Genomic DNA, 14,788 nt, shown 5'->3' on the forward strand with positions numbered 1-14,788 from the left:
TGTGAGCAAAGTCCAGTAGTTCAAAAGACAATACGTACTGCTTGTGCGGTCTTGCGGGCTGCAGACTTGGCTGCCAATTGCTTACGAGGGGCTTTGCCTGATAGCTGATGAGTTCGAGTTCTATGTTCTGGAACTAGAGTGACTTACCACCAGTAGACTTGCGAGCGGTTTGCTTGGTACGGGCCATTGTTAATCGAAAGGGTAGTTGGTGGTTCGGGACTGACACCGAATTGGGGTGACCCTATATACAGACGCGTCGCGCTGTCACGTGAAAGGTCAATCAACAAACCGGATACGGTTATTCGGCACAGCCACCCGCTGATGCATATAAAAGCAGTCGTTGCTCATCCCGGCGCTGTATCTTCTCACTCAACAAGCTCACGCGCCCCATTACACTTTACTCTTAACTCAACACAATGTCTGGCCGTGGAAAAGGTGGCAAGGTAAGACCAGATTCATATATTTTAATCCGAGTCTTATTTTTCTTCAAGGGTCTCGGAAAGGGTGGTGCCAAGCGTCATCGTAAGATTCTTCGTGACAACATTCAGGGTGAGTCATTCTCCGATACTTTGGCTTGCCATTGATCTAACTGGCATGTCTAGGCATAACAAAGCCCGCTATTCGTCGTCTCGCCCGTCGTGGTGGTGTCAAGCGTATCTCCGGTCTCATCTACGAGGAGACTCGTGGTGTTCTCAAGATCTTCCTTGAAAATGTGCGTCAGTACATACACAGACCCATGTGCCTACTCACGTTTCTCCCCAGGTCATCCGTGATTCAGTAACATACACTGAGCACGCAAAGCGGAAAACCGTTACCGCCCTTGACGTTGTTTACGCACTCAAGCGGTCAGGGCGTACTCTGTATGGTTTCGGCGCATAGACATTTTTTCGATTTTATACTATTATTTATACTGTATCAGTACTGTAATTTTAACTCTTCCTCTCGCCTAAGCCTATATGTTTGAAATTGAAGTCACCTGCACGTGGCCCGGATCATCCGTCACCGTCAGTCCAAACTTATCTCCTCCTTGGTCCTGCACTGACGATCAGTATGTCCGTGGTTTTACCGACTTTTGATGTATCTTTGGATCCCCGTTTCCCAACCAATGACCCTGACTACGACGTGCTATGAACCCAACCACCATGCCTGTTGAGTTGAATGGTGCACAGTCCTTAACTGCAGACTCGGCCTCATTCCTACCAAACGAGACTCTTGCTGCTATCTGCCGTGATCTTTCCCCTTCTGTCCTAACAGCTGTTGCTCGTGTATCACGCCAGTGGAGGGGAGTAGCAGAATGGCTGCTCTATTCAAACATCTTCATCTCAGAGACCTTCTCTGCCTCATCACCACTCCCATATAATACCCTTCGCTGCTGCCAGACCATTCGTCTGCATTCACATCTTGCCAGCGGACTCCACAAACTCCATATCCGATGGAAATCAGAGCACAGTGCATACCACGAACCTGACTTCAACATGATCCTTTCCAATCTCTCACAAGCAATAGGTATCGCAACCAACCTCGAGTCCCTAGACCTACATCTCGGCCTGCCATCTCTCCCAGAACACCCAACTTCAACTTCTTTCACATTCCCTGCTACCGATGCGTGTTATCACTCCCTCCGACGCGTCTCTCTCAGCGGTATCGGCCCCTTTACCCACAACCGTCTCATTAATTTTCTCCACGTTCTCCCTGCTGCACGACATCTCCGTCTTCCCGACTATCACGATCCGATCACCCTTCTCCCTCAAGCCATCCCATCTCTCATATCATTCTCCGGCTCGCCACGCGTAGCCGCCGCAATCCTACCCGGAAGACCCGTACAATCTCTCGTACTCATAGGACAGGACTACATCCCAGACCTAGATCTGTCTCAAATGGCCCTAACAAGCGTCCCTCTCTGCCACCTGGATTTGTCATCCATGTTGGTTACACCGACATTACTACGAAATTTATCCAGAAATCTTAATACAGTCGAGTCGTTGAAAGTGAGGCTTGCTCTAAGGCATACTTTACATTTTGCAGGTATCGTGAGTTTATTTCTTATTGGGTTGTTGTTTTGCAGTCTCGATTTTCGAAGACATTTATTAATGATTGTGTTTTTCCGTCGTAGGGCTTATTAGCAGCGCTTTCACACCTTCTCGGCGCGTTTCGTAATCTTTCTACGCTCGACCTCTCGCCTACGCATGTAGATCATACCGGGCTGAGTAATAGCGCCGAAGAACTCTCACTCTGTCGATCATGGCAGAACGCGTGTCCTTCACTCCGACGCGTCGTCTTTCCCTCCCAAACAGCGTGGACGTTCCATGAGGGCGATAACGCGTGGTTGCCTGTTATTGCAGGGGAGTCACGGACTCGGATGTGGGTAAGTGCATTTTTAGGCTTTTGTGATGTGTTAATGAGTGAATGCTGATTTCTTCGTAGCCTGCGTTTTACTCGTTTAATAAGTTCCTTGGGAGTTGATCTGATATGCATAATCACGATATTCAATAGGGAAGCAACGAGGCGCGGTGCGCGAAGAATGCTACTATCATGCTTGTCAACACAAATTGAACCTGAGCATCAATGCAGGTGGATGTGAAGTAGGACGGAGAGGCAATGCCCGATGAAAATATGGTCTTCAACGTCTGCTCTGAAGGAAAGGTATCTGTGTATGCATATATATACATGCAGGATACAATATTAATGCGAATATCGTCAAAGCATAAATGAATGCTCTCGAATTGGGACCGTTACTCCCACAAGCAAAGTGTTAAAACGGCTGGTTGGGAGATTTGCCTTGGTCACTAGGACTCCGACTTCTCAACCTCTCCAAAGAAAGTAAACATCTGATCGCCCTAAACTTCACCTCTGCCGCCATCAAAGTCTTTATCCCACCCCAATGGGAGTCAAGCATCCCATCGTTTCACGGGATGCATGTCAACAAGGCCTACCACGCCAGTGAGTTATTTGGTTAAATAAAGACTACGCATACTCACACAACGTTGCCCGACAGAACACTCTGTGCACTGTGAATGAGACCAGCAGATGAAAGGACAGTATTCAGTCTCAGCGTCAGCGGCAGATATCGACGCTGTCAAAGCAGCAACAACAGCAAGGACAAGGCAGAAACGCATTGTATGGGCTCAGAAAAATCTAAAAGGGAAAGTAGGCAGACACCTCTTTACGTGCTGAATGTGTAGGAGAACCAAGTCTACCTGAAATCCTCTTTCGATATGATATACCAGCCGATTGCCACCTGACATCTACCTTGTGGAGCAAGATGTGATCTTTCGAAGCGAGGTCAATGCCAAGCATACTGCCACCTGACAAGTGAAGCAATGTCACGGTCTACCGGTGATTTGGTGTGGAACAAAATATCACCTTGGGAAGCTAACTCGCAACGAGGGCTAATAAGCCAGGTTCAGCTTGTAGGGAACGCATGTCACCTCGTTTCAGAATGCTGTAAACGTAACACATGTGGGACTTGGAGCTGGGCGTTTGTTTTGAAAGGGCATCAAAAGGAGGCGTCCACCTTCGGCATTGACGGTGTCACGTGATGAGCCAGCACTGATCGCGAGGGCGAGCTCACATCAAATTAATCAAAGCCCACACCGGTGTCTACTCCCTGCACTTTTCTCCTGATGGAACAATGCTGGTCACTAGTTTCATGACCCGAAACCCGAAACGAAACTCTGGAGTGCCATAAGGAGAAGGAGATTCAATGCCAGCAATACTCAGGTGTACATGGGAGACTCGCAGTTGTGTCGACATCACTAATAGTGCCTAGTCTGGAAGGACGCACCTCGAAGGAGAGCTGAGAACAGAAAACGCGAGGATATAGAGCGGGTGAAGATGCAACATAGTTGCGCATTGTGGCCGTATTGCATTGGAAGCCACGAGCTAGTGTGATGAGAATACAAGCCTGGTAAGTTTGAGGGGATGTACAAGAGACACATATTCTTACCTCTTATCACAGTCGGAAGTGAGGATGAAACAAATCTTACCACCGCTTGGTCAGTAGAAATGAAAAGATTTATGTAGCAAAAGTTTCGCATTTCCATCTCTCGTCTTAACGTTTAACAAACACGTACGCTTCCTCTATCTAATCATCATTCCCCTCTGAAACTCGACGCATGCCGCCGCCTTAGTCGCCAAGACTTCGACTTCTCAACCTCTCCAAAGAAAGTAAATATTAGGTTGCTACTGCATGATCACCCCAAATTTCACTTCTAAAATCCTTAACCCACCTCCAATGTCGAGCATCCTATCGCTTCACTAGTCGTATTACGGCGTGACGCATGACAGGAATCGCTACCACACTTGTGAGTTATTTGTTTAAATACAAACTACTCGTACTCACGCAGCTCGGCCCATCCTCGCAGTGTCTGCACTCCCAATGACTAAAACAGAATAAAGGACAATCATTTTCCTGAGCGTTAACAGCAGATATTGACGCTGTCAAAACAACAGCGGTGGCGAGGGCAAGGCAGAAACGCATTGTTCGTGAGGACAATATGGGCTTAGAAGTATCTGAAGGGCAAAGTAGGAAGACACCTCTCCACCTTTGCGTGCTGAATTATGTTCTTTATATGGGAGAACTGAGTCCGCTTGAAATCCTCTTTCGAACTGATATACCAGCCTTGCTACCTAACATCTACCCCGTGAAGCAAGGTCTATTGGCGATTTGGCGTGGAACAAGATGTCACCTTCCGGAGCGAGGCCAAATCCAAGTATACTGCCACCTGACAAGATCTATCTCGTGAAGCAACTACCGGCGATTTGGTGTGGAACAAAATATCACCTTGGGAAGCCAAGTTCAGCTTGTAGGGACCGCATGTCCCTCGTTGAATGAAGCGAACCTATGTGATGTAGCAGTCTGAATCATGACGCGCCATTGATGCGGCACTGACGAGCCATGACGCAGCTACTGAAGTACTGACACGTGCGTCGTGCACAGTGCGAGCGTTCCTATATTTCTTATGTTCAAGTTTATACGACTATCAGATCAGATCATCAAGTTGCACGGGTTCGTAACCATTCTTCGTTATTTATTCATCCTAGGGACACATACTAATAGTTATATCAGCCAATGATTATATTCTTTTTCTTCTCTCTGGACCCTCCGCGAAGCACGTTGACGTTTCAGGGGCGGATTTTTTTTCTCAGCCGGCATTGGAGGCGGAGTGCGCGGTGACGCTAGTTCTACGTGTGACAGGATATTTTACTCCTTACTACGCCGTCGCAAAGAGCCACGGAAGCATCGCTTACTTAAAGCATGTGAAGTTCTGAAGGCCGAGTGGACTGCACAGGGGCCGGAAGATAAGCTATTGTATTATCTATTGTATTATCTATTCTACTTGTCAAATTTGAGTTCTCAAAGAGCGCCAGTCGAATGGCGCACCTGAGCGGTCATAGCAAGGGATGATCGACGAGGTCCCAAACACACAGCGGTTAATCTACATGATTTCCGTTGCAACCCTCAGAAGTGACTTTATTACTGCCTATAGACGTATACGAGTCTACAGTGTGTTGCACATGAAACTGGAGTGCGAGTTTTTGAAAAAATCGACCTCGCTGCCTTTACCGGAACTTTTGCATTCAATTGACGCGGTCCTTGAAACTCCTGAAGGCAGGCCTTCATAGGGATTATCAGGGGTCCTGTTTTGTGTCCATGGAATTATGGACTGGCTTGACAAGATTTTTTTCACCCCCATAATTACCGAGTATGTGCGGTCTTTGGACTGCAAGTCTGCAATACACAGTCAATCCATCCATGATGTTTATAATTCTGGCGAGTCCGAAACAAACTCTCATATCAGGGCACCAACCTGACATTTAGGTTAAGCAAGGTTTCTGCCGACGCAGGTGGCAATTCTCGAGTTTCATGACTGCTAATCCCACGTGATTCTACTGTCAATATAAGTAGATCTTGACCAGTCTTAGACTCTTAGTAACCAAGTGATAAGCGTGACAGGACAGAGATCTGTTGCAGGTTCAAAATCCGCTAAAACCCCCTTATCACACCTTGATATCCCTTGATGGGCAGTTTTTCGGAGGTTCATCTCAACTTGGGAAGCATCCTGGTCGAGGTGGTTACTACAACAGAACCAAATCTGTTTCTCTTGGACTGTGCCGCGGCAGGTTCGAAACCTGCAGACAAGTTTTTTTTTCCAACGTGCCTTGATATCCAGTCATGCAGATGGTTTCGTCGGAGGTTCAAATGAATTTCCACAACAGAATCAAAATTTGTTTCTCTTGGAGTTGGTTCGAAACCTCCTGATAACATTGTTGCAATGTATAGATCCTTGGAGGTCCATCTTAAATAGGCCCAGTCATTGCGCCAAAACCTAGAACCTTTTTATATCCATGAAAAGGAATCCACCTTCACGCCTCGCGAGAGTGGTCCTAGAAGCATAAGACACCCCCAAGGTGTGTAGTACATGCCAACCTAGATTCCCGACATATTGACCAGTTTGAATCTGTCGGGATTCACCACCAAACAAAACATGTTAATGGGGCCGGATGCCAGAAGAATGCATGCAAGCTGGTATTTGCGTCCCATAACGATTCAGCGGTCGGCATACAAGGTATGGTTGTCAAGATTGCCGTCGATGTCACTCCGAGTCGTGTGAGAAGCTGTTAAGCGGTAGACAAGCCCCCCGGCCGCTATGTATGCATTAATGCGAACGGTCGTGTTGATGGCGAGGATCTATGACATGAGACATGCTCAGATTGCATTGTCACAATCAGTGATGGAATCATGCCTTTAAATCAGAGACTTCAACTACGGCAGATTCGGAGGCGGAGTCTGCTTGGACGTGTTGGAATGCAGGAAAGTTGTCTTGGACTATCTGCATGGTAGTGAAATCTGAATAGGGAGGTCATTTACAAGATGCAAATTCTAGTATCATGTCATTCAATCCGATCCACTGATCTCCCAAACTAATTATAAGTGATACACAATACTTGAGGGCTGAGTACATACATATCATCACGGTCCGAACGAGTACGCATGGATAAATAGAATCACAACCCAACGATTATATCAAACGAGTGACTAGAAATCTGTCCCAAGGCTAAAGCCACAGCTAACACAGTAGATGACCCTGGCCTGCGGCGGTTAACGGGTATCATGAGAGGTAAAGGAAAAACCACAGCAAGTTGCCTGCCCGAAGAGGGGCAGAACTTAAGCACCCACTTCAGCTTCATCGACGAAGATGTCGGAGTAGTGGTCTAAAATGGTCTCGATCGCCTGTAAGGTATAAATCAACGTAACGAGGCTGAGTCAAGAGTTATCAAGGCTTGATAATCACCTTGTTCTGAAAAGGAGCATCTGCTATGCCCCCGTTTCCGTGACCCGAAAAACTCCCGTTACCGGGTATTGTTTGACCAAAGAGAGTTTGTCCGAAAACGATGGCAAGATTCTGGATAGACATAGAATTATCTGTCTCAAACTCAGCGATCCTACATTGCGGGACCAATTGATTGATCAGTGAAGATAAATGCCGACAAGGGTGAACACACTTGTGCAAGTGCCCCAAAAAATATTTGAGTGTAGCGTAGTTCGGGTCCGGTAAGTCATTGACTCGCTCGTGTAAACGTATATGCCGCAGGCGATCGTTCTCGATCTCTGGAACCACTGTAAGAAGTTGCCATATTTGCATAGCATAGATAGCTTACTAGCGGCTTCCACAAAGCCCTGATGCAGGGTTGATGTTAGTAGCGGATCAGGAAGCTCTCTGAACCACATCTTGAGGACGCTAGTCACATTGTTGATGTCAGATATCCACTCTTCCGAATCCAAGTTGACGGAGTCCATATCTACGGAATTACCCGTAAGACTCCACGGCCGAACAGAGCCGACGAATGCAAACCTTTGTCTAAACGCTCTTTCAGTGAAGCAACTTTCCGTGCCATACCACTGATTCGATAAATGCCTTGGGATCGAAGGCCATGTTTTTCGATAGCAACACAGCACTTTTCGAGGATCGCTGGAAGTTCAACATTGTCTCTCGCCATCTGCTCTGCAAGATCTACGCCAAATGTTGGCCGGCCCTTATCAGGTATTTGGGCGTTGTGACCATTCCCAATCGGAGTATTTGCATGAACAGCAGAATATGCGCCACCCCCGTGGGTCGGCAACGGTGGCAGCTGATAGTCGCGTTGGTGCTGATTCCAAAGAGAAAATGTGGATGACGTACAAAACCTTCTTCTGCTGGACCTTCACGTCGCGGTCCACGGGGAGCGGCTCCGCCACGCGCGTATGCATAGTTCTGCATGTAGATCTTGAAGTCTGCACGATTATCAATAGACTCGATCGTAGATTTCAGGCCAATGCCTATTTAATGTGTGATGAAGCTGTTAGTAGGTATTAATTTGTGGCTGATGGGATCTTACCGTCTTCTGGCCCTACTGGAACAAGGGTTGATCCGTCGCTTAGAACTATGCTCTCGAACAAAAATGCATATCTCGTCAAATGATATTGGGTCCCGAGGTCTATTTCGTCAGCACATTCTTTGAGAGCCTATAAAATTACATCAGCCCCATCACGACGTCATGGTTGATTTTACTCAACACGCAGTATCCGGGGGAGCTGGAAATTAAAGTATTCTTGTCTCATTGCTTGGGTATCAGTAAGTGCCTTGCGGTATGAGTCAGATGCATTCGATACACGTATGCGGATATCGTCTTCTTGTCTTTGTATCTGAAATAACGAGTGAGAGACTGTCATGAACAGCATAACAAATGCCAACATTTCCAGGATTCTTCCCTTTGAGCAGAAGCCCACCTTTGGCTACTGCTTTTCCAAGTGCTCGTTTACCTGCGACTCCTCCTTGGTTCTTGGCCTGCAAACCACCATCCTTCAGGGACTCCCCCTCCTTCTGAAGCAAGACTCGCTCAAGTTCCTCCGATGAGAGTTCCAATCGATTTTTTGACTTTTCCATGTTCAACTCCGATTCTTGAAGGGCGCGTTCGTAGCGACTAGCCAGTTCCTTAGTCTACGTAACATCAAAAAATGACCTTCAAGTGGAACGATGAGGGGCACCTGTTTTCTGTTCTTGTCCACTTCCTTTGCGAGTGAGGCCAGCTCATCGCTCATCTCATTTAGCCGCTGGGCAAAACGAATCCTGTTCTCTGCCATAACTTCATGGATTTTCATGGATGACTGCCAAGCACCCACGAAAGACCTATGGATCGTAATTAGTGACATGCAAATAGCACTCGGTCCAAATTTACCCAGCCTTTCCGTCGTTCATAGAGTAGACCTCGGACGTAGTTCGTGCGAGCTTCTGCAAACTCTTCCCAAACTCTTCTTCCAAAACTGCTCTTTTCTTGAAGAAAACTGAAGCTTCCTACCAAAGAAACTCCATATAATGCTTTTCTCAAACTCAACAAGTTGAAATAATACTCACGCGACACGAGACCATACTTTGTTTAATCCGATCCAGCAGCAAAGGTACACCGCACTAGGGCGGTGCCAAGACATGTCAATGGGCACGGCAGATATCACAAAATTTGAACTACTTACGTCCAGCTCACATAATACTCTCAATACATTCTCATCAAAGCTGGTCTCCACAAGACTGATAGCGTCGCTTGGGATCATGGATAGCGTATCCTTGCGTTCAATCGTCACCGGCACACTATCTCGCCATCTCGAACTGGATGATCGACCCAGCGAGTCCGAGCTTGACCTGGGAGGAGGTGATGACGGTTTGACTGGTAAAGACGACAATGCAGGAGCAGTGGCGGATTCGTGAATAAGAGACGGGCTATTAGGCTGGAATAGGCCGTAATAAGGAGTCTGGCTAGCAGTAGGATCAGAATTATCAGTCGATTCCCAAGCAGTCGAGGAGTAGCCTTCGTCGGCCATGGCTACATTCAGCGCGGGTTGTACAGGCACGGGAAGATGACGAGCAATTGCAAGGATCCTGTGAGCAAAGTCCTCTAATGTTCGGAACAACTATCGTGGATTATGTAACTTTCCAGAACAGGCATATGTCGTTCGGAGAGCGTTGGTGCGATTCCCCTGAACAAGGGCGTAAGAATAATTTACAGAACTGTTTCATTGTGTTGAATAAACTATCTCGTATACCTCTTCAACATGTACAAGTTTCAGATAGCTTGCGTAGACATGATTTAATGACTTGGTGACCGAGAAGAATACCGTATGCAGCACCACAAAACCAGACACACGAAGGCCAAACGAATGGTAAGCAATTGCAGGTATATAAATTGTTAGCCTCTTTAGTGACCATTCATCACTCCCCCGCAACGCCGGCAAGGGTTACTGAATTGTTCCATGATCAATCCTTGGTCAGGAAGCATTCTGGTGGTCGTGAGTTCGCAATCAAAGCTGTCAAGCAAGATACTAACATTTGGGAGCAAGTAGATCCACAACTGTGTATCCCCATCTGATGCGATGGACTGAAGCGACAGTCTCTCTTGCGACAATCAACCTGCACGATGATTAGTTGTCTATGGAATATGCTGTAGTCAACACATACCACTTGCTGTCTAGTGACCGTTTGGTGGCTGCAGCTGTACTCTGCATATTGAATGATTTTGTAGCACATCCAAGGAGAGATTCGCAGTCGAATAATTTGCTTATCAGCATGGAGGGCTGGGTTATAAGTTACTTTGGGATCTATACATCACCAAATTAACATAAACTCACCTGACCACATAAACTAATGAATGTATTAATTGAGCTTCATCAGCTGTGCTCTTGGATCCACGAGTCAATGGAATCTAGGTTGTGATCGTAAAAAAAATCGCTCCACTGAGCTGCTTTGGGTTCGGCTATTGCCACCCCCACCAGAGCCCCGGGTCGTGGCTCTCTCTAGAAAACAGATGCAATCTGCCGACGATCTAAGACAAGATCGTCTTCCGCTGCGGAGCGGATCATCGGTCACGATAAGTGGCAATACCACCACCACTTGTATCGACGCTGTATTCACTATTTTGGCAATCAGTAGATGAGCAGTAGGAAAAGCACGACCCCGGGATACTCACCAGCAGTATGCGTGCTGTCGATAAGGCCTGATCTAGGTTATATTGAACGGAATGGGGAGGCTCACAATACCGACTGGGGAGCGGTTAAGTGGGTTAGCCACACCGCTTTCATGTTACTGAGTGACCAAGCGAGAACGCATTGGTATTACCCGTCGTGTCAACCGCATGCAAATTGACAGGCACGGGTCGAGACAAGATCTTCAAGGCTTCGCATGCTATAATCGACAATCGACAATTAGGCATCCCCGTTGAAGACATACAATGTCCAACAAGAGCCAACAGGGACTCTGAATGAGACCTCCTTGATGGCCTCGGACTAAATGAGGTCCCACGAAGGTTCTCAAGGTTCTAGCGCTCTTCTACGATAATTTGCTCGGCACCAAAATTCAAATGTTCCATGACGATGGGAGGAACCCTACGCACTTTGGGTATAACAGGGAATAAAGAATCGAGTAAAATTCCAGTCGGGCCAAAAGTAAAAGATGAGGCTCAAGTTTTGCCTAGGTATAACACTCTCATCGAGCGCAGTTGGCTAGCGATACGAAAGTTCGCCTTTCGGACAGCACATGGGCTTTTTTGGTGCTGCATTAAAGTGGTACTAACTCATAATGTCAATCAATCACGATAACTGCAAAGACGCAAAAATCAGGTGTCACACCGCAGCGGTGAATTTGCGCTCCAAGATCTGTTTCCCCCCAGTGCCAATCATTGTGCACCTAGCAAAATACTTCGCCAGTGCCAGCCGTACGCCTTGGAGTGCATGGAGTGCCTCACTTGTCCCACCAGAACCGAGTTTTGAGATCAAGATACGGAGATATTCATCGCCGGATCCTTGATCAGTTCGCGCAATTACTTCTTCCAAATGCTGTAGCAGAATGCACGCGCTTGCATACGGAAAGAGCAATGTGGCATCTAGCAGAAAAGTTAGGCATCCGACATGCGTATACGGAGTTCTTTACGTACCATGCTGCAAAAGTTGTTGGGAATCGCACAGTAGAACCGCCCACCACGATTTCGGAGTAAGCCCGTCGTGGAACATTGATACAAGATCCCACGCAGCATCTTGCAGATCTTGATTACTTAGGCGCTGATGGAATTCAGCGTAACGAACAGCAAACATCAAGCGGTGGATGAAGATGCCCTGTGCACCGGACTGCATCTGAAGTGCCTGGAGTGACGGCGCAATGCCAGCCACGTAACGGGTGAATTGTTCCGGCCCTGATGATATTTCATTCAACACCAAGCAATAAGATTGAAGCTATTCATACCTGCAGTGATATATTCTTGTAAAACGCGATCAACCACGCGACCTAGTCCAGGCCAGTCTTCCGCTGAAGAAGAATATGAAAGTGCGAGTCCGTATTCCTTTTCTTGTACAAAGGTCTGAGCGGCTATCTGTATGAAAACATGATGAACACAATTGGTGTAAATTTAAGATGATGCATACGCGGCAAATAGTTCGTCGGACTTCCTCCCGCTGATATTCATAGCACGTCGCATTGATATCTTTTATCACACCCGCAAGATCTCCAGACTTTAAATTATCGGCACCGTTTTGCTCCCCTTGGCCATGAGTAATTGATCCGACGAAGCGCAACTTGAGCGGAACGTGCATTAAAACTTCATCGGCACTTCTGACGCCAATCTCCCCACAAGAGAACATGTACGCCACAGTAATTCTCCAAAGCGCAGGATCAGCATGAAGATACTGTGCATAACCAAGCACGTAAAAATCTCTGACATCGAGACCTGAGCTGCAGAACGCATAAGTACTGTTACCCCAATAAAAGACTTCGACGTACTCCTCATTTGCATCCCTTTCGATTAAAGATAACGCTTGCATCAAATCTGCCATATGCGCAGCAAGCCAGGGGTCGAGCTGCGCTGCATGGGACAGGGCTTTGGCAGGGTCACCGCTGAACAGCGCTGCATGTACCATATCCTCCAAATTCGTCGGATCTTGGGGCATGTCATCAAGGACCTGAGACACAACCTCACTTTTGAGGATGTCAGTATAAATTCGGTCTTGAAAGGGAGTAACATACGGTAAATCCTGTCTTCGTAATCTTGCATCGGCAAATACGCCCCATGAGACAGAAATTTCTCTCCAGTCCGCGCCAAGATCTTCGCAGACCCGACGAATGACTTCACTGCGTCCTTCCAGTATACCAACAATATCACTTAGACGATCCCACCAATTCTCAATTCCGTCATGCCGATCAGATTCAGACACACTGTCTAGTTCAATTCGCAGAGCTTTCACCTTATCCTTCCATCGGTGAGAAGCATATGCAAAATCGCGCTCCGCCTCAAAAGACTGAAGGTGAGGCTGAGATTGAAGTAATGGGGACAATCGCTGAGCAAGCCGGCGGAGGTTGTCGGACGGGTGGGTTGATAACGTTGCGAGGAAGAAGGTTGCGGCTTTTGAAAGACCTCTCAAAGTCACCCTGTACGATATTAGTTTGTTGAGAATTATGAAAATAGGATCCTACCTGACAAGATATGGCCAGAATGTCTCGTCTTCCCAAGGACGATCTAGACCTGATAGGTGATCGCCCTCCTCCGTGGAAGGTTCGATGAAGTGGACATTCAGCCACTCCATTAAATCGTCACCTACTGGTGCGTCTTCGTACCCGTACTCGGGTACGTATAAAACAGCAAATAGGGCAAGACACGTGTATAAGCTGCGATAGTGATCACCGGAAAATTGGGATGAACCCTGAGACTGAGCAGACGTTTGCTATCTCCCGATCAACATCTCATAGTTAGACAACATGCAGATACTCACTGAGGTGTGTATCCAGCATTCCCTGGTAAAATTAACATAATCCAGGGTTAGCTTTCTGATCACATCGTGGTTTCTTGACTGTGTAACCTAATGTGGCACGGGATTAGCGTGTATGACAAATAAGTTATCAGTCAAAGACCAGCACCATTCCTGTCCTCGGCTTTGAGCCGTGTTAGTCAAGTTTTGTAACGCAGCAAATATTATGGATGTATCTCCAATGAACTATCCAAAAATGAACGCGTGCGATATAGTATAGATCATATGGACACACCAGTCGTCTTTCAGATGATGGCGAACTTTCATTGCTCGCAAAGAATATGGGCTGTTCTTCCACACCACTGGCTTTTATGCTCGGAACATCTTTCTAATACAAATTATGAATTGGCATTTCGTTGAAGCAATCTGACGGTGTGAAACCTACTCTGGCAGATGGAAATACAGCGTACGACTGGTTCAAAGGTGATTGAACAGATAGAAGCGTCTTTCCCGACTGGATGAACTGTTCAGCGTGTCCGACTTGAATGAGAGGAGGGAAGAGGTTGAGGTGATGATCAATGGAGCTCATCGGGTTTTAACGAGTGACACTTGCAAATAAGTATAAGAGTTCCCTGCTCTTCTGCGCTATCACGTGTGAATATAATGGAGCGAGTCCGGGACGGTCTACTTAGAAGTTTGAGGTGGTTGGTCTCAGTTGGTTGGTTGATGCATGTTGATTACATGAGCTTCCTCATTCGGATACTATGATATATTAACAAATAGTAGGTCAAATAAACGCAAATATCGATTATGATAGGGAAATATCTACCGGGAACAGCGGTGCTGCATTCGGCGCCGTAAACTTAGAAACAAAAGAGTGTTGAAGAAAGGGTTGATGCATTGATGCGTTGATCAGGTGCGATACCGATTCTGCCGACTGCTGATCACAACTTTCCAAAAACGATTTTATTTCTTAATCCCACTATGTGCATACATCCTGGATGTCCTGATTATTTTCCAGCCTGA

At 46.8% G+C, this 14,788-nt stretch overlaps 2 protein-coding genes across 2 annotated transcripts; one reads left to right on the forward strand and one right to left on the reverse strand.

The window, feature by feature from the left end:
- The first annotated feature begins 392 nt into the window (after positions 1–392).
- BJ212DRAFT_1407061 (uncharacterized protein) lies at positions 393–808 on the forward strand. The gene is made up of 2 exons (XM_041337430.1): positions 393–549; positions 603–808. The coding sequence occupies exons 1-2, from the start codon at positions 417–419 to the stop codon at positions 779–781; spliced, it is 312 nt and encodes a 103-aa protein (XP_041185421.1). The 5' UTR covers positions 393–416; the 3' UTR covers positions 782–808.
- A 9,375-nt stretch (positions 809–10,183) lies between these two features.
- Positions 10,184–10,733, reverse strand: BJ212DRAFT_409156 (uncharacterized protein). The gene is made up of 4 exons (XM_041343133.1): positions 10,661–10,733; positions 10,491–10,589; positions 10,360–10,442; positions 10,184–10,312 (listed from the first exon to the last, which is right to left on the reverse strand). Exons 2-4 carry the CDS (start codon positions 10,557–10,559, stop codon positions 10,231–10,233), a joined length of 234 nt encoding a protein of 77 aa, XP_041185422.1. The 5' UTR covers positions 10,560–10,589; positions 10,661–10,733; the 3' UTR covers positions 10,184–10,230.
- Between the last annotated feature and the right edge of the window lie 4,055 nt (positions 10,734–14,788).

This window comes from Suillus subaureus, assembly GCF_016647635.1.
Source record: "Suillus subaureus strain MN1 chromosome Unknown BJ212scaffold_235, whole genome shotgun sequence".
Lineage (NCBI taxonomy): Eukaryota > Fungi > Basidiomycota > Agaricomycetes > Boletales > Suillaceae > Suillus > Suillus subaureus.